General features: G+C 40.4%; 2 protein-coding genes across 2 annotated transcripts in view; one reads left to right on the top strand and one right to left on the bottom strand.

Moving 5' to 3' along the window:
* Positions 1 to 998: 998 nt before the first annotated feature.
* hsph1 (heat shock 105/110 protein 1) lies at positions 999 to 21,952 on the bottom strand. The gene is made up of 18 exons (XM_030778160.1): positions 21,846 to 21,952; positions 21,564 to 21,621; positions 21,289 to 21,429; positions 14,443 to 14,565; positions 14,023 to 14,122; positions 13,797 to 13,930; positions 13,472 to 13,716; positions 12,820 to 13,048; positions 11,745 to 11,851; positions 11,464 to 11,597; positions 10,960 to 11,171; positions 10,462 to 10,563; positions 10,046 to 10,183; positions 9,425 to 9,550; positions 8,538 to 8,645; positions 8,016 to 8,135; positions 1,887 to 2,048; positions 999 to 1,181 (listed from the first exon to the last, which is right to left on the bottom strand). The coding sequence occupies exons 1-18, from the start codon at positions 21,950 to 21,952 to the stop codon at positions 999 to 1,001; spliced, it is 2,529 nt and encodes an 842-aa protein (XP_030634020.1).
* A 4,725-nt stretch (positions 21,953 to 26,677) lies between these two features.
* The window catches only part of b3glcta (beta 3-glucosyltransferase a), a 73,949-nt gene continuing 73,035 nt past the window's right edge, over positions 26,678 to 27,591 (top strand). The window contains 1 exon segment of the mRNA XM_030778621.1: positions 26,678 to 26,814. Within this exon segment, the coding sequence (XP_030634481.1) occupies positions 26,766 to 26,814 (49 nt within the window). The 5' untranslated portion in view covers positions 26,678 to 26,765.

Here is a 27,591-nt window from a genome sequence, read left to right as displayed (position 1 = left end):
TTTCTTTATTTGCAAATATAGTCCTTAAGACACAATTTGTGATTGACGCTTTGTGATCTTTGAATATTAATCAGGGATTTGTGCATGGGGATTTTTTTGAGTGAACTGCTTAGCTTACATTGGTTGCTAAACAAAGGGAACACTACAGTGTAAACTATGCAACATCACACTGAGGGCCTGTGCAGTAAATAAAGTGCAGAAGGAGATAAAGAAACTACAGAATAATATTACCCAGCAGAGCAACTCCACAGTTTACGATTGAAAACAAAGAAAAAATAATTTAAAAAACACAAATAAATAAATAAATAATAAAATAAAATAAAATAAAATAAAACTCTTCACTTACTCACAGACTGCTTTTTTAATCTTTTTTTATCTGATCTTTTTTTCATCTGATTTTTAAATTTTTTAACAGTCACTTTGAATGCTTGATAACTGCGTTATGAAAATAACATTTCCAGGAGTGAATCAGCAGAATTCTTTTCAGGTTACATCAGTGTTTTAGTCATCTTTAATATTCATCCTCATGGTAAGCTGCACACTAGACTGACTTCAGAGCCTGTTTCCTGAAGGCTGAACATGTACATGGTTTTGGTTCTTTGGATCTCTTCTGCTACCAAGTAGTCAGTCTCCTTCAGCACATCCAAGCTTAAAGCACAGCACAAACTTCCTGAATAGATTCAGATCATCAAACAAGAGCACTCTTTGCTCCGACCAGGCCTGACCATGTAGACGTCAAGCACATCTTAGTGGGGAGTACAATTACTGCCACCAGACTCCCATCCAGTTTTCTGACACAGATCTACAAGTTTTTTTCCTTGTTGTCTTGAACAGCTAAAACTGAACTGACAGAGCTGTGGAAAACATGTGAGGACATTTCCATGAATAAAACACACAAAAATGGTCTACATGTCTACATAAAGTTTTCCATTGATGTAATCTTGTAACGTCCTGCGGCCTCAGACACAGAAGCACATCCATATTTTCAACGTGGTTTTCTAGTCCAGCTCAGAGCTGAGTGTGCTGCTCTCACTGTTTTGGAGAGCATCTATCTGTTCCATTGTCACATCTTCTGGGATCTTCCTCTGGGCAGTCTTTTCTGTCTGCATCTTCTCCTCATCAGGGGAGTCCACCCTCGGCTTGGGTTTTGTAACAATCTCCTCACACATGTTGTGCAGCTCCTGTTTAATGGAGGATAAAGAAAATAAAGACAATGATTCTTACCGGGCTTGACTCTTGAGTGGATGTGTAGGTATTAAAGCGGGACAAAACTAATGAATATGACCATACAAAACATGAAAATAAACTCATTTCATGGGCTGGATTGTGCTAGCATTCTGATTCAAACCATAAAACGATGCATTTTTTCCACTACATTACAGTTTACATTAAACTGTGACAGGACTGGACCATAAAACCCTACTGATAAATTTGACAGCATCACAGTGGCGATGACGAACCAGTGAGATACTGTAAACCAAAGAGTTGTCTGTGTTGGTTTACCTTCACCTAAAGTAACAGCACTCTGATGAAACAGGCTACACAGTCACTCACAAAACCACTGCTCCATAGAGCATTACATTTCAGCTTCAGCCTCAAACTGTTCCAGACAAGCCCATCTGAATTCTACTGCACAGACGGATTACTTCAGAAAAACTCCAGCTGGTCCACAAAAAAAATCAACATCAAAGCACTGCAATGTGCAGGCCTTTTCCCTGTCCCGTCAAAATGAGAAGTACACAAAAACACATCTTACTGCAGGGAGGACACATAAATCCCCATCTGACTGGCTGAAGTCTGGTTGATTTGACACTCCCACAGTGTCCCAGTGAGCTGGCTGATGTGTTAATCGTGTGAGTATATGGGGGCTCAGAATCTCTCCTCACCTGGACCTTCTTGTGGATCTCAGAGCTGTGCACAGCCGGCTCCTGATCTGGGCTCAATTTGTCTTGAGATTTGTTCATGTTAGTCATCCATTCCTGTGTTTCCTGAATGCATTTCCTCACTTTCTCCATGTCTGGTTTGTCAATGTGACTATAGTTCTCACTCTGCATGGCAGTTAGACACATCCAGTCAGACATTTTTTCACGAAGTACATGGCACGGATTTCATTACTGAGTCTGCAGGGCACACATACACCTTCTTTTACAATATATTCATTACGATACACATTCTGTCACAATTATTGTCAGTAAATATTAATAATTTGTCAAAAACTACATCATTCACACCAAGTTAGAAACCTTTTGTCGGGATTACGCTTTGGCTATAATGAGGATTAATCTAATTTAATTCAAGGGACTATATAAGATACTGTCATATACTGTCCCTAAATGTCTTCAATCATTAATGGTCCATCAAACACCATGTAAAATGATATTATCACTTATAATTATGCCTAAAAGATATTTATGAAAATGATAACATCATTTGTGATATGAAAGAAATGTATCATAGTTAGAGAAACCATCCATGTGATGAAATTATGACTTTTTGGAGTGATTCAGATTTCTGAGAACTGTTCTGAACAATATCCAATGTGGAACTGTCAGATATCCATAACCAGGGTAGCCAACTGTCTGTAAATTTATGGACACCCCATTAAATAATAAATAAAGCCTCTTTGTAAACCTGTAAAAATAAATAAAAATGGTCTCCCTGTACAAACATACCATAACAGCATCAAACCTATAAATCAGTTATTTGCCTTGCAACAAGTAGGTACAGGGCTGCATGATTTGGGTGTATCACGACGGGTTTGACACATATTGCAATTGCGAATTTGTTGAACTGCAATATGTTAAACATTTGACTTATGATCTCATTTTACAAGCGGTAAAAAATTGCTTGTAACAGCATAGTTGCCTAACATCCTCTCCCTGTCACTAAATACTTCTGAAAAGAATTTCATGCTCCGATACAAGGGAGCATGGTTTAATTCCTTGACAGTAAGCAAGAAACGATATTTCCATCACATTTTAGTGGGGTGCTTCAACTGGGTTACTGCATTCAAAACTTAAACTAAATTATAGTGAATTTTGAGTTCCCTAAACAAATTACAACTGATATGGAAATTCTTTCATTTTATTTGGATGACATGACTACTGTTGTTCTGGTTATACACCTTTAATGTCTAAGGATCTCTGATTTAGAATGGTGATTAAACTTTAGACGGGATCTATGTTTGAGGTATCCCCACATGTGAGTTTCATAGACACCTGACAACCAATCGGAAATGAGTATTTTCTGTGATTACAGTATAAACATATTTCATTAAATCGCAGTCTGCTGCCGTTTAGTGAGTGCAGGAGGCCATATGGCGATTTCAATCTTATTTTGATTATTTGTGCTGCCCTAACTAAGTATATGAGCAGTCTAAATACCAGTGATATTTTGTCTATACCAGTAAACACACCTACATACACATGCATTCACACACCTGCACACATACACATGCATTCACACACACGCACACGCACACATACACACTGTTGAGGTAAAAACGGTCGACTGTAAAGGGACTACTTTTTAGTTGGGCGGCAGACACCTTCCGGGAGCGTCACAGAGAAAGACAGAGAGAGAGAAGAAGAAGGGAAAAATAAAGAAAATAGGCAAGTTGTCACAGCCTGCACCTTGTTTTGATATGTCTTTGTGCTCCTGTTCTGTGTCTGTCTCCGCCCCTCACCTGTTCCTGTTTGTCTCATTTATTAACCTCGTTCCCCCCTTGTTAATTTCGTCCAATCATGTTTGCCCTGTTTAGTTTTCCTCTTGTATTTAAGCCCTTGTGCTTCCCCTGTCTCTTGTCTATCTTTGTTTGTGTTTTGGAACACACTGTTATGCTGCACCTTTTTGTTGTCGCGTTTGTTCTAGTTGGCACTTGTATTTTGATCCTCAGTTCGTAAGTAAAGTCCTCCGTTTTGTCACTTCCATCATCGTGTCTTGCACTTGGGTCCTGCACCACTCCACCAGCGTGACACAAGTCTACACTATGCCACTTTTACTCCTAACAGACCAGCATATGTTGTCAAGTAGGGCCTAGATTCACATGTTGCAGCTAACTCAAATTTCAGGATAGTAACCATAAGGCATTCAAAAATTTAAAGCAATATTCCCAAAATAAAATGAAAACCGATTAGAGAAAATTAACAACACATGTCAAATAATTAAATATATTTTCAGGTTTTTAGAGGTCCAATTTGAGAAGCGTCATAAAGGTTGGTCTGGTGGAAATGTCAAATGCTTGCATGGAAGAGTAACAATACGTTCTGGTTGTACAAAAAAAAAAGAAAAGGAATGGTAAAGATGGTAATGAACACAATCAAGACGTCAGTTAACACAGTTTAGTTCCGAATACAATACATAATTGTACTGATTCAGTTCACTGGCCTTATTTACATATATACACAGGGCAGAACTGAGCGTTCCTTTACCATGAAGAAATAAGGGAAAGAGAGAAAAAAAACAAACAAAAAGAAAAGAGAGAAGTGATCTCCACAAAGTTCGCTCCTTAACTGGACTCTCCTTGAAGAATCCACGTATCCCACCCAATAGCATCGGCAATGAATGAAATCGTTGCCAACCATGCAAGCCGAATTACTTATGGAAGGAGAGTAACAAACAGGAGAGTTTAAGATGCAAGGGAGAGTCACCCGGGGAAAACTGGAGAAAAGCCGGCAGGAAGAGAGAGGAGTCAGGGCAACAATCCGCAGGGAAGTCCAACAACCACTATTCCACTGCGATAATTCTTTTCGGTAAGGACAGGTTATCCAAAGCCAAACGTACAAAACGAGTCTTCACATACTGAATGCACTAATTAAAGAAAACGGAGAATATATGCCTCGTAGACTGGAGGGAATATCCACAACACTGCCGATTCTCCCTAGCAGGAATCTCGCCTTCCTATATCCTATGGTGGCCTACTCAAGTCAATGGTGAATAAACAATGACGTACCGGCAATTAAGAAAATAGAGAAAGAAGTTAGGAGATGGAAAGATCAATGTTTATCAAAGATATAGTAAAGGGAAAGTGATGGAATAGTGACAGAAAAGTAATAGATGGGAAAGAAAGGTGTGTTAGAAAATAGAAAGCAAGTTATTTAGCGTAATATAAAAACTGATAAGCATGACACGGTGAAGGGTCTGTGTCCTTCACAACATGCATTCACACACACGCACACACACACCTACATAAACACACATGCACACATACACAAGTGGTCATTTCCAGTCTCAAATATCAGAAGACACAGTTGCAAACCTAGCTCATAAAGCCTATGATTTTATACGCTGTGCCATAGGTCTCAGTAAAAATGACTCCTCAGTTAAAACCAAAATATTAGGTTGATAACCCTGTCCATATAGAACTAAATACTATACTATACTTCAGGGTTGGAAATTACCACCCGCCAAATGCAGGTGATTCTGTGTAGTGGTGAGTGAATATACTCAACCTACCAGCCATGGTGGTGGGTAAATAAAAGTAGCATATACAAACAAATAATGCAATTGTAACAGAGTGATTTGTGACATTCCACAACGCAGACTGAATCGCAAATCTGCTTGTTTCACTGAGACTTTAAGGAGGAGACACTGGGAGTTACCAAGGCACCTTGAGCATAGAATGCTAACTAGCAACCGGCGATTAAAAAGAATCACCTCAGGTCAAGTAGCCTAGGGCCTAGGCTAACGTTTTAGCAAACAAACAAACAAATAAAAAAAAAACAATGTGGCATTACATCGCAGGGGTTAAGTATGATGGAGCATTATGGCCACATTGAGGGAAAATAAAATCTGAGATTTCGAGAATAAGGTCGTAGTATTGTGAGAATAAAGTCTTAACAAGAAAAAAAGAAAAAGAAAACATGATGCATTCCCCTCCTAACTTACTGGGAAAATTTAGTGTATGTCACTTTTGGTTCCTGTCGTTGCGCATGTAAGGCTGATGGTTGACAATGCAATGTGAAGCTGCATCTGTACTGAACTGCCACAATAGCCGGCTTTAATAAGACAAATAACTGCTAACAAAATAACAATGGCAAGATGACCTTATTTCTCTCCATTCAGGTTTTGGAGGTATTACGGCTTTCTTAAGGTCTCTTGGCTGTTGCTACTGTGTTAAAGGTAATGAATGAGATGCAGTTTAACCAGTGTTTATGGCATGATAGTGTACATGACCGTCCACTGGTGGTGTGCGAGAGGACGGGACCTAAAGAAAAAGGTCAAAGCAATGCAAATGCACACGCAATGAATGCTGACTGTGGAATGCAAAAGCCAAAGCCCAGACTTTTTTGCTGATTTAGAAATCCTGGCTGGACGCATTTTTAGGTCCGAAAAAGAGGACATGTCTGGGAAAAAGAGGACGTATGGTCACCCTACGTAATATTACAATCTTGTTCTCCAAATCTCAGAATTTTTTTCTCTTCAGTGTGGCCCTACTACTCTGTCGTAGTTAAGTTGTCTGCAGGTAGAGACACAGCCTAAAGAGGCGAAGGTCAAAAACATTTTTTTTAATGAGAAGTGGAGAAAAGCCGACAATGGAGAGTCCCGTGATTGGTTAGTTTACGACGAGACAAGCCAGACAATAGCCGTTTCTAAGTATATGCATTCTTCTCTATACTTACGTTCTCATGGACTTGTGAAACATCATCAGTCATGGTCGAAGTACTGTTCCAATTCAAAGTTCGCATCTAGCCAAGTACAGATCAAATACCCGGATGTATTCTCAGGAGGTGACTTGTGTAGACCTGGGTAGTCAAGTTTCCCAGAATGCATTTCACACAAAGTAGCAGCAATGGTGGCTGAGGAACTACCACATAACTAAGGTTTGCATTTTGCCTGTTGTTCTGTCACCAGTTGTAGGCTCTAAGATTTTTAAGGCGAGAAAGTAATACTTCATATTTAGAATATGGGTCAATAAATACAGCATCCCCTTTAAATGTTCGGATATGTGACCTGTAAGCAGACCAAGCTAGCTCTAGCTGAGCTGTGATGTCAACAAGAACGCTGCTCTTCCAAATGTAGATTGAGCATACTACATCCTCCTGTCATGGGGAGTCTGGACTCCCGAGCTGAACTTGGTAGTCCGAACTCCCAAGAATGGGAGTCCGAATTTGACGTACTCCGTATTGAGAAACGGTTAATGTTCTGTTCGGCATGTCATCAACTCGCTTTGGATGCCAATAAGAGAACTAATAGTTTCATTGCTGGGACTATAAACCTCAAATTGGAAGCCGTAAAAGACCACGAATCATTCAAATAACTTCCATCAGTTCATGGTTCGTGTGTGTGTGTGTGTTTGTGTGTGTGCTAGCTTACATGTTTGCATGAGAGAGAGAAAGAATGTCAGTGCTTTCCTTAAGAGTTTAAATATTTACCTTATGAAATAAAATAGACTATTTACCTAAATAATTATGCTTGAATATTGTAAGTCTTGTATTATTTTTCACATGCACTTACACACTGCCAGTTAACAGAAGAAAGCGGTTCGTAAAAAAATTGAGTGGCTGGTAAATTTTGGAATCAAAGAAGTTAATTTCCAACCCTGCTATACTATACTATACTATACAAAAACTATAGACAGGGTACAGTGATGTTACTATATTGTGTGTTCTAATTGGGTTCCATCTCATGCTCTTGTCATAGCTGGTGCAGTGCAGAACCTCTCACTGAATTAGCACTCAAAGCTTGCTTGAACATCCTTTGTTGTTTTGTTAGTTGGATTGTTTTGCTGTAATAACTTGAAGACAAGCTTCATCTTGGATTTTTTGTTGAGGGAAAACACAGAAATACAGATCTATTACTGAGCTTACGTGAGTGAGGGCTGCTCTGGTCCAGCAGGTGGAAGTTCTTTACAGGTTTTATGCTCTCATGCTCTTTTCAGTCTTTTTTTCATGTTGTATCAAAACCAAACATCAGAGACATCCAGATGGTTTCCCTAGGCTGCCAAACAAAACAGTTTGTACAAAATGCCCTGGAAAACAAAATGCTAATTCTTAAATGTAATGTTTCATATTCACCCCATTCTGGTACTCCTCCATGATCCCCTGATAGCCCTGGATTTTAGTGGAGAGCTCTTCAAACAGTTTGGGTCTCCTCAGAGACTCCTGGTATCTGTCTTTCACAGGCATGCCTAGCTTCTGCAGAGAAAAACAAGTGTGTTTTTTTATTTTTACTTATTTATTTTTTTACATCACTGCTTTTGTCAATGTGAAACACTAGACTGGCTTCAGGAAACACACTTAAGATCTGCAATTCAGGAATAAAGAAAGAAACAGTCCAAGCATTTAAATATTTAAGGTCCAATCCCCTCTGAGCCTGGCTAGGCTGGGGCAGTAAAGCTCTGACCCTGGGGTACAGTTTGACTCCAGGCTAAAAGGGGCAGAGCACTCTGACAGCCATTATGGCTTTCCTCTTTGCTTTGGGAAAACAATTTAAATGAATGAACACAGCAAGGAAATTAGCAGCCTAAAAGTGGGATGACCAGCTGCTTAATTGGCTAAAAACAAATGCTCTCAAAAACTTGTATACAAATGGCTCACATGGATCTCTGCCAGCCTGTCTAGATACGTCTGTTTGTCTTGGTCTGCCCCTTCATTATACAGCCAGTCCTCTGTGAGACTCAGCAGCTCAAAGAACTTCCGCTGGTCCTGTTAAACAAAAAAAATTTGAATAAGTTTATTTTTTGGTTAAAGCAGCGAGATTAGTTCAAACATATCACAGTTCTTCTCCCCCTCACACCTGTTAAATAATCACAGTACAGGTTGAGCATCCCTAATCCGAAATGTTCCAAAATCCAAAACCTTTTGAGCACCGACATGACACCACAAGTAGAAAATTCTACATCTGACCTCACTTGCCCACGTGTGGCTCTGACACTCTGTTGGCTCCAAGATATCTCAATATGTATATTCAAATACAGCATTCTAAAATCCCCCAAAAAATCCAAAATCTGAAATACTTCTGGTCCCACACAGCCCTGATAAAGGATACTCAACCTGTACTAACAATTCATGCACAAAAATAAAGGCACTATGTTCTTATCATTAATGTTTGATTGAAAGGAATACTGGTCCAGAATAGAGAACCTTGACTAAACACTACAAATGTGCAGTGAAAGCACTGCCAAGACTGGTACTGTTAGACTAACCTGAATTTAATGTTTAAGTGTCACAAACTCTCCATAATAATCAATATGTAAAGAATGACTGCAGTACAACAGAGTGTATCTAAGCAGTAGTTGCATTACACCTCTGCGTTAACATGTAAGAACACACAGTAGTCATCCACGACTACAGTTAAGAAGTCACAAAAATGCATTTCAGTCTGTGCACAGCTTCACTGCGAAACTTTTAACAGTGTGTCACCAAGGCAAGCATTGGATTACTGAAGTGTTTGGTGCTGATAAAGTTTGGGTGAGTATTTATACCTCCACGCTGAGGAACTTTTGGTAAGGCCCTTCCAGTTTGTGTCTGAAATAGTACACATTCTCCTCCACAGCGTTTTTGGCATTGTTCCGCTCCTTCTCCTGGAGGTCCTGCTGTACCATTTTGCTCTGGTTTGAAGAGTGTTAAAAGATTTCAGTGCTGAGAACAGATCTGCTTCTCTGTTAAGCTCAACAGGGCTACTATTCAAAGACCATAGAGTGGTTTCATTGAGACAGTGACAAGAACTGCATCCCCATGTTTGTCCTCTCTATAGTCTTTCTAAGGAGAGTAAGGAAACGTCCTCTGGATTACAATGTAGAGATTCAGCTGTATTGATGTAACAAATGAAAACCACATTAAAGACTGATGTTAACAGATCAGTTCTATAGTTAAGCATTCTTTTTTTTTAATGATCATTAAGTCAAAAGTCTGAAAGTGTGATGCTTAAAATAGGTCTAGTTGCTGTTGAGCAGGTCAGTGCAGTTTATTCCCACACTACAGTGTGCAAATGGGCAGCTCTTTCCAGTCTCTGTAAGCATCAGGAACACTTCAGTCACAATGTGGAGTCAAGGACACTTAATCCTATGTAATCCCTCTAAGTGTTTAGATTTTTATTCCATTACCTCTTGTGTAATGTAACCATCCAGCTGGTCCTTCCCTAACTGAAACATTCTTTTCTCCTCAATAGGCAGTCCCACATGCCTGACCTTCATCTTTGCTTTCATAGCATGTGGGGGCTGACTGTTCAACTCTTCATTCAGCTGAAGAAAGGGAAAAAAGTGCAAGACATACATTAGCGTCATTGCACAAAATCTCTTTAAGTTAAGATGACTGATGATGTATGCATCCACTCATCTACCAAGAAATCACAATGATAAACTATACCATGCATCTAAGATACACAAGAACTCATCTCTCTCTCTCTCTCTTTCTCCCACCCCCCCACCCTCTCACACACACATGCACACACATGCACATACATGCACACACACATAGAGTAGTCTAACTAAGCTGTAAGTGAGAGATCAAACTCACTTACACTCGTTGCCTGAGTAAGACTTTGCTCTTTTTCCATGGGGAAACACTGTGCTGTTGGGTGGGCATCTTTGTCCAGCGAGAGCTGGCAATTTGTCTCCTTGTCCTAGAATCACAGTTCCAGGGAGTAGACTATTACACGTCAACATCACTTTTCTCACTGACATCATAGTTACTGCCCTCAACATGTCAACTGTGCACCCTGTCACCCTCATAGAAACTCTTCTCCATTTCACACATCTCTGATTTCAAGTCTAGACAGAATAAAGCTTGACTGGGGCAGCCATGTGTTTTAATATCTTTATATACATATGTCTCCATGATGTTCTTCATCTGAGTATAGAACACCAAACATATAAAATGAACCAAAGAAATGAACAAGTGAATCTGATAGGGCTCAGTACAATCGTGTTCCCTTACCCTTACCTTACCTTACCTATTTTATGCATCATACTGGCATATGTATAAACTATGTTTAAAAGGAGAGTTGTGTGGTATGTACCTGATCTTCCAGGTCAGCAGAGACGTCTTGATGGCAGTTTTCCTCCTGACTGGTTTTCTCAGGGCTGGTCTCTGGATCCTCGGCAGTGACCTTCTGCAGTAGTGTGGCAGAGGTCACACTCACAATCCCACTAGCATCCACCTGCATTTTCACCTTCACCTTTGACCTTTCCCCTGTCTCCTGAGGTCGAACATTCTGTACTGTATACTCCCCTGTGAAGTCAAAAAGGTAATAAATTATCTGAAAAAAATGGTGATGAATTGTCTCCTCATGTCATTATTGTCATCTAAAAGCCACAGTGATAAAGACTTTTCACCATCACAAGTCCTGCAGCTGTTACTTTTCATGTTTTTTTTAACAACAACCTTTAAGTTATTCATAAATAAAAATGTTAAATTAGGAAAATCCTGAACATAATGAAAAGGGGACTTTGCATCCATCAGAACCCTATAGATAAGGCAAAAAGAGACACTGACATTTGTTTTGCGTTCAAGGGATGCTCACCAATCTTTGCCTCTGGGAAGGGCAGCGATGCTGGGTCTGTGTAGAAGACCTCCAGAGCAAAAGGCTTGCTCCTATAGAATGTTATCATTTTTGAAGAGGGAAACAAATAGTTCTTGCCAAATATTTCATGAACCCTACAGAGAGAAAGAGCTGGTTTCTTACCATTTCAGTGCATCAAAAAATAAACAAGCCAGATTTCTAAACAAAGGATTCTAGAGTCAGGTGTTATAAGGTTATATTTATCTAGGGCTGGCTTGCTGAAAGCACAGAAAGATGCTTACGATTTGGTTTCATCAGACTCAGCGGTCCAAGACAGAGAGATAGGGAATGGAATGGCATCCAGAATAGAGAAGTCTCTGACTTTGAAGGCAGGGGAAAGCATGGCACACTGTGGAGGAGAGCATGATGATATGAATGAATTTGTATTGCTTCAGTTTTCTTACGTCTGTTAATGATATGTTTCAGCTTATTATGACACTGGCTAAACATAGCACAGCAGAACATAACACAGCCAAAAACAATGCCACATCAACACGCCTTAGTAGAAAACTGACAGATCCCTTCAGTCAGCTAACTCTTAATGACCAATGAGAATAGATTTAGCGAGTCTGTTATGAAAAGCTCTCTCTCTCTCACTCATTATCTAAGCGGCTTAACCTAATTAAGGTCATGGGGGGTGCTGGAGCCTATCCTAGCATTCATTGGGCAAGAGGCGGGGAAACACCTTGGACAGGTTGCCAGTCCGTCACAGGTGTTATGAAAAACTGTTTTTCAAAAATGATTTATATCTAAGATTTGTTTGGTTTTAGTTTTACGTGAATAGTGCTTTTCATTTGGACATGTTTCTTCAGGACATTTAGTTTGACTGCTCAGAAACATCTAGATCTTTGTATATTTCCAATAATATAATCCAAGCCACATATGACTCAGTAGCAGGTTTGTAAGTATAATTATTGAAAAACTGGAAAACAAACTACTGAAAAACAACACTTTCTGAACATATGAAAAGTCCAATTCACAAACCCCAGAGACTTTTTTGAATTTCTTATTTCTTTGTTTTAAACGTGAAAATCAATTTGCTCTGAGAATGAGGAATTCCTTCAGATCCAGCCACACACGCCTTTCAGACAGACTGCAAACTGCACCCCCGGATCACTCTAATGGTGCAGACAGGAACATGGTAAACATCTGCTTTGGGTAAATCCTTAAATAGACTAAAATTAGAAACCTCTCAATCACATAATAAATCTTTTGGCAGAGTACAGGGATTGGCTGAGATTTCATGTTCTTGTAGTTCCTTTTAAACCAAAAGGGGTAAAACATTACCCAGAAATCAAAGACTATATCTTTATTTACCTGTAAAGCACAGCCTCTGGCCACAGCTTCATCAGCGTTTAGTGTGGTGCTGATCTCTCTCTTAAAGAACTTGCTGATCTGTGCTTTCACTGCAGGAATGCGTGTGGCTCCCCCAACTATCTCAACAGTGCTGATGTCCTGAAGCTGCACCTGAGCCTGCTCCAGCGCAGCGACCAGGGGCACCGTCACACGCTCTATCAGATCAGCACATAACTCCTCAAATTTGGTCCTGTGGGGAAATAAAAACACTGAATGGCTTACATCTTACTTCTAATAAATTTAGAAATGTAAAGTGCCTTTTGTTTTCGCGTAAAAATCTCTCGCTAACTCATTCATTTGAATCCTTGACTAAAAGCAGTTTTAGTCAAGGATTCAAATGAATGACTTAGCGAGAGATTTTTATGTGAAGTTTATGTGCTGATGGAGTAATAGGAGCAGTAAGGTTAGAGTTCAAGTTTGCTGTAGGTGGTTTTCATAGTTAGATATCTGCCAAGCAATATCGTGGACAAAGATGCAATTTTAGATGCTGCCATAAACAAAACATACAAAGAGTCCAAAACAGTGGGAAACTTGTGAAGTCCATTGGTCTAATGTGTCTGATACACATTGTGCCATGTCAGATGGTAACCTCTCTTGAGCAGTCAGTTCATACCTATTAATCTTTCCAGAAACATCCTTGTCATCCATAAAACACTCAATGCTGAAAGGAATGTCTGTGGAGTTGCCACTCATCAGTTTCTTGAGTTTCTCACACTCCTGCTGAAGCCGCAACAGAGCCCGAGTCTTCGACTTCACTTCCAACTTATACTTGGCTTTGAACTCAGCACAGAAATACTCCACAAGCCTCTGATCGAAGTCTCTGCCACCCAGAAATGGATCGAAAGCTGTGGACAGCACCTGAAGTACAGGGGAACATTCAAACTTGCCTGTAAACTGCGCGGGTAGATGTGAAGCAGGTGTGTCAGATGAAGTTTTACCTTTAGTCTTCCCTTGTTAAACGCACAGGCAGAAACCTGTAAGGCTGAATGGCCCATGTCCACAAAGAACACTAACTTGGGTTTTTCATCTGGAGTTGGAAGATCCTGTTTGTATATGCCATAATTCAAAGCCACTGAAAAGGAGAGTGAGAAAACACTGTCAGAACATTTTCTCTTGCAATCAAGACATAATTTGCACAATGGTCTCTAACCAATCAAAGCATACCTGCCGTGGTGTCATTTAAAAGCCTCAGGCAATGCATGCCAGCAATTCTGGCAGCATCCAACACAGACCTTCTCTCTGAATCAGTGAAGAATGAAGGGATCTATGCATGACAAAAATCATTTGGATGGCCAAAAACAACACACACAAATAAAACACAGTTTGATATGTATGCCACGTGACTACACCACAAACAGATCCAAGATTAGCTGTGATTCACTCATCTTGCCTTAAATATCAAAAGTCTTCCTGAAATTTCCATTCCACAGTACAATCTAGACTAAGCATGCGTACAAAAGAAGGATCTGTGTGTGGGAGAATGGAATATTCCTCCCACAGTGACTTAATAAAATATTGCTTATAACATACATTAGTGTGTAAGCCCAGATTGTGTGGAACAACAAAACATCGTAGGAAACTTACAGAGATGACACAGTCCACTACTTTCTTCTGTAAATTGGCCTCTGCACTTTCTTTCATTTTGGTCAGCAGCATGGCACTAACCTGCTCAATGCTAAACAGATGTTCTTTACCAAGGTACGCAACCTGAACAAGACAGTAACACACAGTTAGTCTCTCAGTCAACTGCCAGCTCCATTTGCACAAGAAACAGACCAGAAGACCTTAGCTTCACATTGAACAATCAGGTTACAGTCGACCAGTTAGAACACAGTCAAACAGTTAGAATACACAGTCAACCAGAATACACAGTCAACTAGTTAGACCACAGTCAACCATTCAGAATACACAGTTAACCAGTTAGAATACAGCCAACCAGTTGTTTCACATCACTACATAAACACCAAATGGAAATTTTAAGATGTTATCAGGCTTAATAAAGTCTAACAAACATGATGTAATTGATGACATCGCCTAATATGATGGGTAGAGTACTGTTGGTGGGACCGCTGGTGTGACTGTGTTTTGAGAAATATGAGTGAGTATCCATAAATGTGTATGCCCTAGGCCTGCCCTAGGTGTTTCACTTCAGATGCTCTGGTGGCTCTTTAATACACCAGCCTTCATACCACTTCTCATTAAGGTCCTTTTCAAATGAGGCAAGAGTGCAGTTAAGTAGAGTAAATGAGGGATATAACATTTACTGAAACTAAGTGCTTCCAGTTGCTGCTGTGGAGATCATCTAGGGCTGAATGATTAATTGAATTCAAATTGAAATCGCGATTTGAGACAATGAGATTAGCAAATAGCAAAAGGAGTTTAAACAGGCTATATGCACACGGTGGTCCTGACGTACTTCCGGTAAAATGTCTGCCAGCTAAATCACTTCCGTTAGCCATGGTGGTTATCAAGGTTATCAGGTTATTGGTTATTAGGCTATTAGAGTATCAGGTTATTAGTGTTGCTAGGATTTTTGTTGAGTGTCGATAATGTCTGAGAGAAAGAAATTTAAGTTTCAACGAACTGATAGCGCTACAGCTGAACACTGTTGTGTGCCTTTGTGTACAGCCTCCAGTAAGTACCACAAAGTTCTAAGTTTCCATACATTTCTCGCCAATCCAGAAACCAGGTGAAAATGGATTATCGCTATCCGGAGGGAGAACTTTGCAGTAACTCCCCATACCTGAGTTTATAGTCGGCATTTTAAAAAAGAGGACGTTTGTGAGCCCGAGTCCGACAGAGGGCGGCGACTTTTAAAGAAGGGAGCTGTTCCAGCATTGTTTGAGTGGAACAATTTCTCCGTTCCACCTTCAAGACCGGGGGATCTATCAGTGACAAACAGATCATGTGAGAGTCTGGAATTCTGTCCCTTTTGAGACCTGGGATGGCCACCAAGGTCGACCAAGGTTTTCTTGTTGATGACTTTGTGCCGTGTAAGATATACAGGCCGGCATTTCTCTCTGGCAGATCCCAGATGTCTGCCTGTGAGGTCAGGGAGACCCAAGCCATTGCACGCCTCAGGGTGCATGTGGAGCGTCTCATACACAGAGTGAAGGAACACAAGTTCTTTGACACTAAGATTCCACTCCGGCTTTTTGGCAACATTAATCAACTGTATACCGTTGCATGTCTCCTGACAAACTATGAAAATGGGCCTCTTGTAAAAGCTTGGGCGAAGAAGCCAGAGTAGCACTTGTACATTGATGTACATTGTCTTGAGGATAAAATGTAAATCTTGTAAATAGCAATTATCTGTATATTCATTCATTTTCAGAGCTGCTTATCCTAGTTAGGGTCGCGGGGGGTGCTGGAGCCTGTTCTAGCTGTCGCCTCACAGCAAGAAGTTCCTCGGTTCGATTCCCGGCAGGGCGGCCAGGGTCCTCTCTGTGTGGAGTTTGCATGTTCTCCCCATGTCTGCGTGGGTTTCCCCCGGAAGCACTGGTTTCCTCCCACAGTCCAAAGACATGCAGGTCTGGATGAATTGGAGACACTAAATTGATTCTTAGGTGTGAATGTGTGTGTGAACGTGTTTGTGTATCTGCCCTGCGATGGACTGGCAACCTGTCCAGGGTGTTTCCCCACCTGTCACCCAATGAACGCTGGGATATAATCCAGCACCCCCCCGCTACCCTAATTAGGGTCAGCGGCTTCAAAAATGAATGAATGAATGTTTTATATTGTTCAAGTTAATGAATATTGGTTTACTGAAATACATTCACTTTGTCCAATTTAACTAGTAGTCGGATTTTTTTGGTCACCCATCTGTCAATTCTGTTCACCTACCTTTCTATAACATTCACCGTAGTTTACACAAGACACCAAAACACATCTTTATTACACTGTTAGTCATTTACTATATGAGACTGGTATATATATATATATATACACACACACACATTACATTAGTATAATATTATTATGTTTCATGTATGACTACAATAATAATAATAATAATGATGATAATAATGATCATAATAATATTAATATATTATTATATAATATATATATACACACACACACATACATATGGCATTAGTATGGTATATTCTTACATGAAATGTAACAATAATAATAATAACAATAATAATAATAATGTATATACATATATACATACATACACATACATATGACATTAGTATAATACAGTGATTCTTAACTCCAGTCCTGGGGGCCCACTGTCCTGCACATCCTTGTTTTAACTCAGGACTGACACACCAGATTCCACTGATCAGTTAATCATCAGGCCCTTGATTAGCTCAATTAACTGTGGTAATGAAGAGTTAAAACAAAGACAGGACAGAGGGCCCCCAGGACTAGAGTTGAGGATCACTGGTATAATATATTCATATATGAAATAATAATAATTATAATAATAATGATGATGATGATGATGATGATGATAACAACAATTATGATAACAACAACAATAATAATAATAATAATAAAAAAATCATGTTTAAGTTGTATACCACTAACTACTACTATTTACAATAATCCATAATTTAAATTTCATCTTATAGAAGTAATTAAGCTTTTCACACATTTACAACTCAGTCCTATCTAAGTCTAAGTATCAAGGGAAGCGTAGAGGTAAAAATAAAAAAAAGAAATAGTCAATTTTTTCTTTAACCGTTTTTTGTGATTTCCTTGTCTCGGGGGAGCCACACAGGTACACTGGCAACTTAGTAGCTGCACAGGATGGGAATCCCTAAGCACAATCTGTGAACATACACAAATCTGTTACAATACATACGGTAAGCGCTGCAAGTACAGTTAAACATTAAAGCGTTCTTTCTATTAACAATAAATTGGTGAACTTTCATTATAAAGGAGAATACATGAGTACACAGAACGTGAGTAAAAGATGTGACAGAACTCAATCTAGTTTCTGTGAATCCCATTACTTTTACAGATTTTTACACACTAGTATGATTCATGGGACATGACATAAAGTAGCCTTAGCTAATGCACAAACATGTTAAGGGCTAACATCACGCGTTCGGATCTTACCTTCGTAATTGTGGATGTAGCTTGAAACGTATAGTTTGAAGCCCTTCTCCTTTTTAGCTGTAGACGTGTGGGATGAGGCTTGAATAATGCGACTAACATCGTTTACAGTAACTGTACGTTCACACTGAGAGCGGCGAGAGCGTCAAGAGTCGCCCAAACCTCCCTGCCAACGACGCTGTTGAACACTGTGGACGCTCTGCCGCTGATGAAATAGGCGTGTACAAGTTCCTTCGGAAAGCTTGGTTATGCAAATGTTTTTAAAGGGGCTATAAAGCAAACTAACAGGTCGAGCGGTATCTTTGTGCTGACTGACCACCAGTAGGCTATAAGTTAACCTTATGAGATATTTTAAATGTGAAGGTGCGAAATCGACCGATGACAGAAATAAATAAACAATGATAATTACATATTTCGTAACAAAATTAACTAATGAAAAACACTACTTAAAAGCTTTTTGTTGTTGTGTGTCTTTTGTGTTAATGATAGGCTAGGTCAAATTCCAGCATGGAGTTTATAGGACACGTTTACTAGCCTTGGTCTTTAATTAACGCTAACGTTTGTGCATAACCTACATTACAGTACAACATGGGGAAACCCACCACCGATATAATCAGTTTCTCCTCCATTTTGCTTAGGACCAAAAGTTTTGTGGGAACAATAGTTTATACTGTCGTGATCTCTACAATTCTCTAAAGCGGCGCACTTCCAAGTTTCTATTGGTTGCAGCCCAACCGCGTCATATCTCATTACCATAAAGTTAACCGAACTTCAACTGTATTTTGACGCCCAAACCACCCTCGCCGCGACGCCCTTTGCCGCGACGCTCTTCGCCGCTTAAAGATGCTGGCTCTCATTGAAAATGAATGACTTCCGGTCACTTTGACGCTCTCGCCGCGCTCAGTGTGAACGTACAGTAAGTCCTGATAAGTCTTGAAGCGACCGAGTGAAAAACGCCATAGCTAGTCCGTTGAAGATACGAGCACCGGAAGTGAGACAGCTGGCTGACTCTGAATACGGAACAGAGTATGCATATTGGCAATTGTGTCAATGAATCCATACCGTTCTCGTTGAGTGACAGTCATGCTCACCAATCAGAAGTGCCGTGCTTCTCATGCACCAGTCATGTTCACCAATCAGAAGTGACCCAAGGCGACTGCGTATACGCCCACCAACAACAAACACGTGAAACCTTAGGAAAACGTTACATTCGTGGTACAGAACAATGGCCTCTTCTGAGCTAGAGGCAACGTTGGGCTTTTTTTTTTTATTTTAGCATTATTATTACTTTATTTATGTAACTTAACACAGGCCCTGTTTACACGTGGTCGAATCACAAGTGGACAGCGCTTAATACAAGACGCACTGTGATCCGATCACTCAAACCACTTGCCGAGGTGAGGGGGATGCATTTGACCACATATCTTTTATAGTGTAAACGTCTTGATGCGTCCCCGACAGAGACAGACGTAATAACCTTCTAGCTAAAGTGACATAACAGTAACAGAATCCGAACACAAGTCGTCAGCTGGACACCTTGGGGACGAATGACAGACACAGGTGTGTAAACGGCAATGTGTGTCGGCTGTCCACTTGTGATCCGATCGCCCAAGACGCATTTTAAAACCAAGTGTAAACAGGGCCAATGTCATAGCTGTTGGGATAATTATGTTCGATTGTTCTATGTTCTAAACCAATTAAATAAGGGATAATGTACAGCAAACCGAACCGGTCATTATTGCGAAATAAGCCCCGACAAGATGATTCGCGTCGGGGTCCTCACCCTGTCGGAGTTTATTACACAATAATGACCAGCTCGCTGTACATTATCCCGCTTATTCACGGCTACTTACTAAACAAACAAAAAATTCTTTTACACAAAATAATGATTTAAAAATTATTTTATTGCTTCTGCTAAAAAATAATCCGTTAGTGATCAGCACTGCGTCCAAAGCAACGGTTTGTTATTCATAGCAGCCGTCTGGTAATCAGAAATAACAGACCGTGGAATGCCGTAATTGACCAATCAGAATCGAGTATTCAACAAAGCCGTGTAATGAAAAAATGTAATAAATAGGCCTACATGTCGGAAGCAAAATATTTAAGTTCTCATCCTTGCACTAGAATATAGAGCAGTTCATATTTTGATGATATCTCATGTGGTAATGCTGATGATTTTAAATCTGTTACACAGTGAATACTGAACTGAAGCCTGACTTTAAAAAATTATATCACAAATCAAATCGCAATCTCAATATGTCAGAAAAATCGCAAGATATTTTCCCCAAATCGTGCAGCCCTAAGATCATCCCACCCTGCCCTGGGTCAGGTATGAAACACTTGGCATGCTCTGTTACCCATTATTTTGAGTATTGCTTCAGGAACAAGGATCTCAGTGGCTTTGAAAGACAGGCGACAGTCAGTCTAAATCAGCTGACTGCATAAGCCTGGAGCTCCAGCAATCTGAGGTGTACTCAGAGTTAAACAGCTGCAATACAGAGACGGAAATACTTTACAGAGAGCGAATGCCTCACAATGAGGGAATACTTTACAGAGAGGGAAACGCTTTACAGAGAAGGATACAGTGATAGGGTTTCAGCTCACAAATTCCTTTTCAGGCTACACTTAAAAATACCCATTAATGAATAAAGTGATGCTATGACTGCAGGAAAGAGTCTCATACAGTTAGATTAATCATCCCTCTGGCTGTTAAATAAGCACACTGTAACTACAGGACTGTTCTCTGCATGCTGTGGCACACACTGATTTGACGGCAATATGGACGTTTCTTTGTGGTGGATTTTGACAGGCTCATTTGATTTTACGACTTTGTTTACAATAATAAATAAGAGATCAGCAGGTGAAATGGTTTGATCATTATTTCCGTATAATCGTTGAGAGAACGTAATGAAACACAGACACAGGCATGAGTGGTCACTGATTGCATTTATGAAATGAAATAATATAAAGAACAGGCTGTGGACATCTCAATCACCAGATCTCAACCTAAAGGAGATTCTGGGGTGGTGCCATGGCCCAAACCAAACTCTGACTGACAGAACATGTTGAACGCTGTCACCTCTCTGTCAAGGGAGTTCCCTGACACCTGGAAAACGCCAGGCGCACTGAGTCTGTTCTGAGTTCTGGTGACTTTTTTGGGGGGAGGAGGGGGGGGGGGTTAGTGGGGTGCACTCCATGTGGACATTTTTTTCTTCATTTTGACAGTTACCTGTACCCTATGAATGTTGTAACAGGTAAAACATGTTACGAGACTTGATGTGAAGCAGAGCGCCAGGGACTTTTTGTACCACAAAATCACTCTGTCCAGTTCTAAAATGGAATATACATTAAACACTCATTTACCTTGATTCCGACTCTGTCATCACATCGCGGTACAAGATCATAGGGCAAATTTGCTTTCTCATCTTGAACCACCCGGTCACGAAATAATCTGCCGTGTAATCTTTTAAAATGACACACTGTGCTTCCAGCATTTGTTATCATGTGAAACAGATGCGAAGGACAATAAGATCCCACAAATATCTAAACTGTTGGAGTATTTGTAGAGTGACTTAGGGAAAGGTAACATCATGCAGTGGAAACCAAAAATGGTCAGCAGTGGAAACGAATACGCCCACCTGATTTTTAGCAGCATTACCGATGGTTCTGTTCTTTGGACCAAATGATACGACAGCCCTACGAAACACGAACCCACGTTACCAAAGTTAAAACCTTAAATGCCTCATAAATAAACCAAATAACTTAGATAAAAACAAAAAAATGTAGCATGGTGTTCATTGCTGAAAGATCATGTATATATTATCGACATTTACTTCACTTGCAGCACAAAAACGGTGTAAGTTCTTCTCTCTTTTTTTCAAAGCAACATTCAGGAACCACGACTGTGAACATCAACTTACGGCGTGCATCGGTCTGTGAATTCATTTGTTATTATCTCGATGCCTCCGCTTTTCACAACTGCGATGAGGCTGTTTTGATATCCGACATCAAACCCAACGACTGCCATAGTGACTCTGATCGGTACACCCGGATGGCTGTGTCACAAGCCCTAAGCAAAGATGCGTTTTCGTCTTCAATGCTAGCCCGCAATACAACCGAACAAGCTGCAGTGACGTGCTCAACCCATTTATATGACATTCTTAGAACTCTCTGGAAAGTTCTGCTTCTCACAGTTGCTGTAATTGCGGCAAGAAACCATTGAGTCGCAGTGTGGAGTTCTTGTATTTCCAGAGCTGTCTAACTACCGAACCACATCATCGTGGCTGTGGAAATAATTCGCCACGGTTGCTTTGGCAACTGGACGCCGATTTATGCACGTGCTCGGAAAAATATTGGATGTTTTATAGTGTATTTTTGGAGACCCACTTGTATAAGTTTTCATGAGTGTATAAAACATTCTCTGTGTCAGTAGGCTAACAAGGATAACAACTCATCTGAAATTTAAATACGTGGCAGTTACAGCGTCCTACAACACTAAGTTCAACACCAAGTTAACAGCCTCATTTCTAGCAAAATGCAACTGGAAGGGGGGAGTGGAGAGTAGGGATGTGTGGGTGAAATTCTCAGCCTGGGCCAAATGAGACTGAGTCCCAACGCCACACGATACCTGTTCTGTGACAAAACAATAGGAGTCTAACAATGAGTCAGATGCAGTGTAAGTTTATTGTATAGTTCAAAAGGCATACAACAAACTGAGTCAGGTCCCGGGGAGTGACTGACGCATTCTCACAAAGCACCGATTCTTATACATGTTCTTATCAATTCCCCCAAAAAGATACACATTACCTCATCTCTTTGTAATGGGGCGCCTCTGCCGGCCCAGCCTCACAGATTCCCTCTCAACTCTGTATTACATCATATCATTATTTCTTATTTTCCTTTTACTCCTAGCACAAGTGGTCACCAATAGTTACTGCCCTGCTTATTAGTGGTATAAGACGTACCATGAGACCTTGAACGTTTCGCCATCTGCCTGCGTTGTTAATGACAACAACACTCTGGCAGAGGCTCCTTCCTTATCTCACAGGCAATCCTTAAGAGCCTCACTGACCTCTTCTTTTTGAACACAGAGAACTTGATATTTCTTGTAATACCAAAGATTGTATAGTTATAACTTTTAATATAAATGATTACATTGATTCACCCCTATAATAATGAATACATTGTGGTTACATTGTTTATCATGGTTACTATGGTTAGCTTAAAGGAGAGTAATAATTTTCCAACAGATGTCCGGCGGGTTTCCTTTGCTGTTAAAAGAAAGACCAGTATAAAAACAGTTATACAATGACCATCGAGGAGGTTAGCTTATTCTCCAGGGCTATATAGCATCGGATATACAAACGTTTCGACTCCCCCGAACTATTGTTTTTATCTCTTTTTCGGGGGGGTCCAAGTCTTAATTAGGAGGGTCAGACCCGCCGTAATTCGAACCCTGGACTCAGAACTGTAGCTGTATTGCAGGAGCTGAAGTAGACTAGCTGTAGACATGAAAGATGCTATGCAACGGGTGAAGGTTAGGGCAGAAACAAATATTTAAGAGACCGGAGGTCTGGAACCTGTTACAATGCAGGATTAATGGCAGGTCTAAGCAGAGGAACTGGCACATCAAAGTGTCGAGTTAAAAAAAAAAAGAAAGATTATTTTACATTGCTGCATTCTTTTCCATTTGTTTAATGACTTACGTGTTTCTGTTACACCATAAGAACTACAGAAGGCCACCGTTGTATCCTCTGGGGATGACATAACATCGTGTCATGCTGCATTTTACATATAGCATCTGATGAAGTACATAATCACTCAAGAAGACAGTACACAAGCGTAAGTTTCGGGTCTCAGGGATGTGTTGCACCGTAACAAAAATGAAACCTGTATGAAGCAGGTAAAAAAACAGGAGCAATGAGGACACAGTGTGTCCCAGTTTGTCCCAGATTGCTTCTCTGATTGTTTTATTAAACTCAAAACAATGTAAACACAACATAACAGATTTCTGTCTCATGCATTCCAGACCCTCTTGTTAATATTCACTATATATCTTTAGTAATTCAAGTACCTTTTCACAGTATGCAACTGGTTGACACACTAATATTCAAATCTAGTGTAATTCAAAACGGATTTACAGTGTCTCTTTATATATACCAAACTTTACATTAAGCTTCTGTAATAATTACAGGCCACTGAAATATGTTAACTAGAAAATGTTTATAGAACGATATCCATCCATCCACCCAATGTCTGCCGCTTATCAGGGACCGGGTCGGGGCAGCAACCCAGACATCCCTTTCCCCGGCTACATCCACCAGTTCCTCCTGGGGGATCCCAAGGCGTTCCAAGGCAGCCGAGAAATATAATTCTCCCAACGTGTCCTGGGTCTGCCCCGGGGTCTCCTCCCAGTTGGTCGTGCCCAGAACACCTCCACAGGGAGGCACCCAGGAGGCATTACAATTTACAATTTGGTATTTGGCAGACGCTTTTAGCCAAAGCGACTTACAATACGTGCATCAGTCATATCCTATTACCTCATAAGCAGAGATCACAATAGGACTGAGCGTTAATTTACCCCTCGTATTGCGCCCCTGGCATCCTGACTAGGTGCCCGAACCACCTCAACTGGCTCCTTTCAATGCAGAGGAGCAGCGGCTCTACTCCGAGCTCCTCCCGGTGTCTGAGCTCCTCACCCTATCTTGAACGATATAACAACCGACATTCAATTTACTTTCACAAAGTGCGTCGTGCGTTAATTATAGACATCTCGGTAAACAATAAATATCTAGCATTAAATACGCGAAACAATAAATATCTGAAACATTAAATATGTGAAACATTAAATATCTTGAACAGTATGCAGGAGCCCTTAGAAACACATCACCGTTAACTGAACTTGTCAGGTTACTATAGTAACCCAAAACAGCGTCACCTCAGGAAAACTTCGACAGGACAGACTTGCTTTCTTTCGAACTCTTATACAATATCAGATTCGTCACAATATTCTAAACTTTTAGCAGACAGTCCCGTTAATAAAGTCTGATCTTATGAGGTAGACTGTTATGATTTATTTACAGTTTACCAACCTGTATTAAGCGGGTAAAAAAAACAAAAAAAAAACAGGAGCAATGAGGACACGGTGCGCCCAGTTCGTCCCAGATTGCTTCTAAGGAAACCATGGAAACGGACACTCTGTTACCGATACCCCGAAGCAACTAAAACGAACACAAACGTTCCGTCTCACTGCTACCTAAAAAAACCCGTATTCCTCACCCCATAAATGCGGCCACGTTATTTTTAGGTGAGCCACACATAGCCAAGGTTGAATTTTAAGGAGATATTTGGGAAAATGTGGAAATCATGTGTATTCGAGTCTAAGAGTTGGCTGTAGGGGTTGAATTGAAAAGGTGTAAGGGAACGATACCAACAGATACTTATTCATATTTATGTTTATATGTTAATTCAATACTTTGACAGCTGAAACTGATTTGCTGAAACCTGACGCTCGAGTTGGAAAATGGTCTTTGCCGGAACCTTGAAGCCACTCGTTAGGGGCCCGCCTAACTCACTAAAATTAGAATCTTAATTAGAATTACAATAAACGAGTCTTAAATCAACATGTACACTGTAAAGCAGTTTACAAAAGCAACAGCTGAGGCGCGCATAAGCCTTTTATATCCGTTGAATGGTGCAAGCCTTTTTGGCCGGCCCTTTCTGATGATGACAGAACGACGCAGCAATCGCGTGGCTCTGAGACCGACTTGAATGTGCTCTGGACTAGTTCTCTCATCCTCTGCCCCGGAGCGATTACCAGCTGACATCATCAAGTTTCACAGAAGCGGATCATCTGCCGTTTGTGCGGTGCATTCGTAAATCAAGTAAAAGTCAAAGTCAGGGCGTTTACTGTCATATGCACAGTTAGAAACAAGTTTCCCCGTACAATAAAATTCTTACTTTCCACTCGTAACCTCGCAATCATATGGCGCCTAACTGTGTTCAGTGCAAATTCATGTATAACTTGGTAATGTGTCATTAAGGGAGGAGCCTTACACCGAAGGCACGAGAATTATGGTAGTTAAGAGAATAGTACTTGATTAATAAAGCCGAAATATTTTGTCCATAAACCTTGCTTAGCCCTGTTCTTAAAATTGACGACATTCACCATTTGTTTGGTTACATTCTGGAGTTCAGTCATCAGTCCTGTATTTTTGCTGGCCAACAGAGGAAAAATAACCTTCCACTCCGCCTTGCAGACCAGTAAAAGGCTCTTCTTCATGTCGCCTCTCGTGTGAACAAAAAGGATAACAATATGTATAAGATTTTGTATAGAAAAGCCCTTGGTGGAAATACAATGTAGGCCTAATTCTTTGATATTCTAAAAATCGTCTATCTGGAATTTCAGTCGTGGTACAGATACCACAGTCAACGACAGGTAGGCTAAGTAGCTGCGGAGCTTTTAGTGAAACGGAATGGGCGTTTTTAGGAGAAATGGTAATTACAAAAACGCCTGAGGCGCGCACATACGCTGAGGTATGCGTTTCAATGAGATACTATGTCAAAAATAATGAACCGCCCCCTGAAGTGTCAAATCTTAAATGTTTTAAGACCTTGCTGACGATATCGTATGTATTACGCGTGTTCGATAAACGACCACAAGAGCGCGCACTTGAGGTGCTTGGGGCTCAGCTTGAAATTTGCCCGCAGGGCTTCTGAAACTCTTACATTCTAGTGATACTTCTGTAGAACGGTGGCAACAACGTGCCCTCAAACGCTGTCACACCAGCTGTACGGACTGTTAGCTGATTTCTACCGAGTTCACTAAATTGGCTTCCATTATGGTCCCACGAATCAGTGTGCCACTGTATATCATGTTTTGGTTGCTTGGTGAGTATTTCTTACTAAAATATTGTCTGAAATCTCTCATTATTATTTCATGACATCTCGTTCAGCATGTTGTATATGAGTTATACGTGTGTGTTGTTGCAACTTCATGTTTTGTAGGCGGTGTAGCATGAGTGAGTAGTTCAGCACTTACCTCTTGAAGAGCTAGCAGAGCTTTTGTAGCTACTGTTGTAATGTGGTTTGCAAGGTGTTGTAGACTGTTGATTTGGCTTGGTCAAGCTTAAAAGCAGGTTTTAGTTGCCTTTATTTCAGTGGTCATATTCTATTTCAGTGTAAATGAAACCCAAATAAGTCGTTTACATGCACCGTGGATTTCTACTCATAAACATGCAGCAGGAAGCCGAACTGGATGTGGAAATAGAGGGACGTCCGCGTACGGGGTTGCACAAACTTCGCACAATAATTTACCAAAGTCGGGCGATATTTAGTGTTTGAGAAAGGGAATGGAATGCGATCTCAAAGCAAGCTCTGAGGAGAATCCAAAGAGTGATTGTCGTGCTGATAAAATGCTGTTTTAAGTTTTGCAAATGTGAACTCTAGGCATTCTTAGAGTGTGCTTCGTGGCATACTGAATACCAAGAACAGATAGGATAGGTTACCGGGAGTCATGGAAACTGTGTGTTGTTGTTCGGTTCTTTTCGAAGCCTCCGTTTGTTTCGCCAAACATGTAAGGATCAGTATATATGAACGATATTTGTGCAAGCTGCCAATACTGATGTCTCTGTGAATCGATATAAAAACGCTAGGCTATGGAGAAAC

Source organism: Chanos chanos, chromosome 6 (genome assembly GCF_902362185.1).
Source record: "Chanos chanos chromosome 6, fChaCha1.1, whole genome shotgun sequence".
In the NCBI taxonomy this organism is placed as follows: Eukaryota; Metazoa; Chordata; class Actinopteri; order Gonorynchiformes; family Chanidae; genus Chanos; species Chanos chanos.
This window is presented reverse-complemented; position numbering and strand designations above follow the sequence as displayed.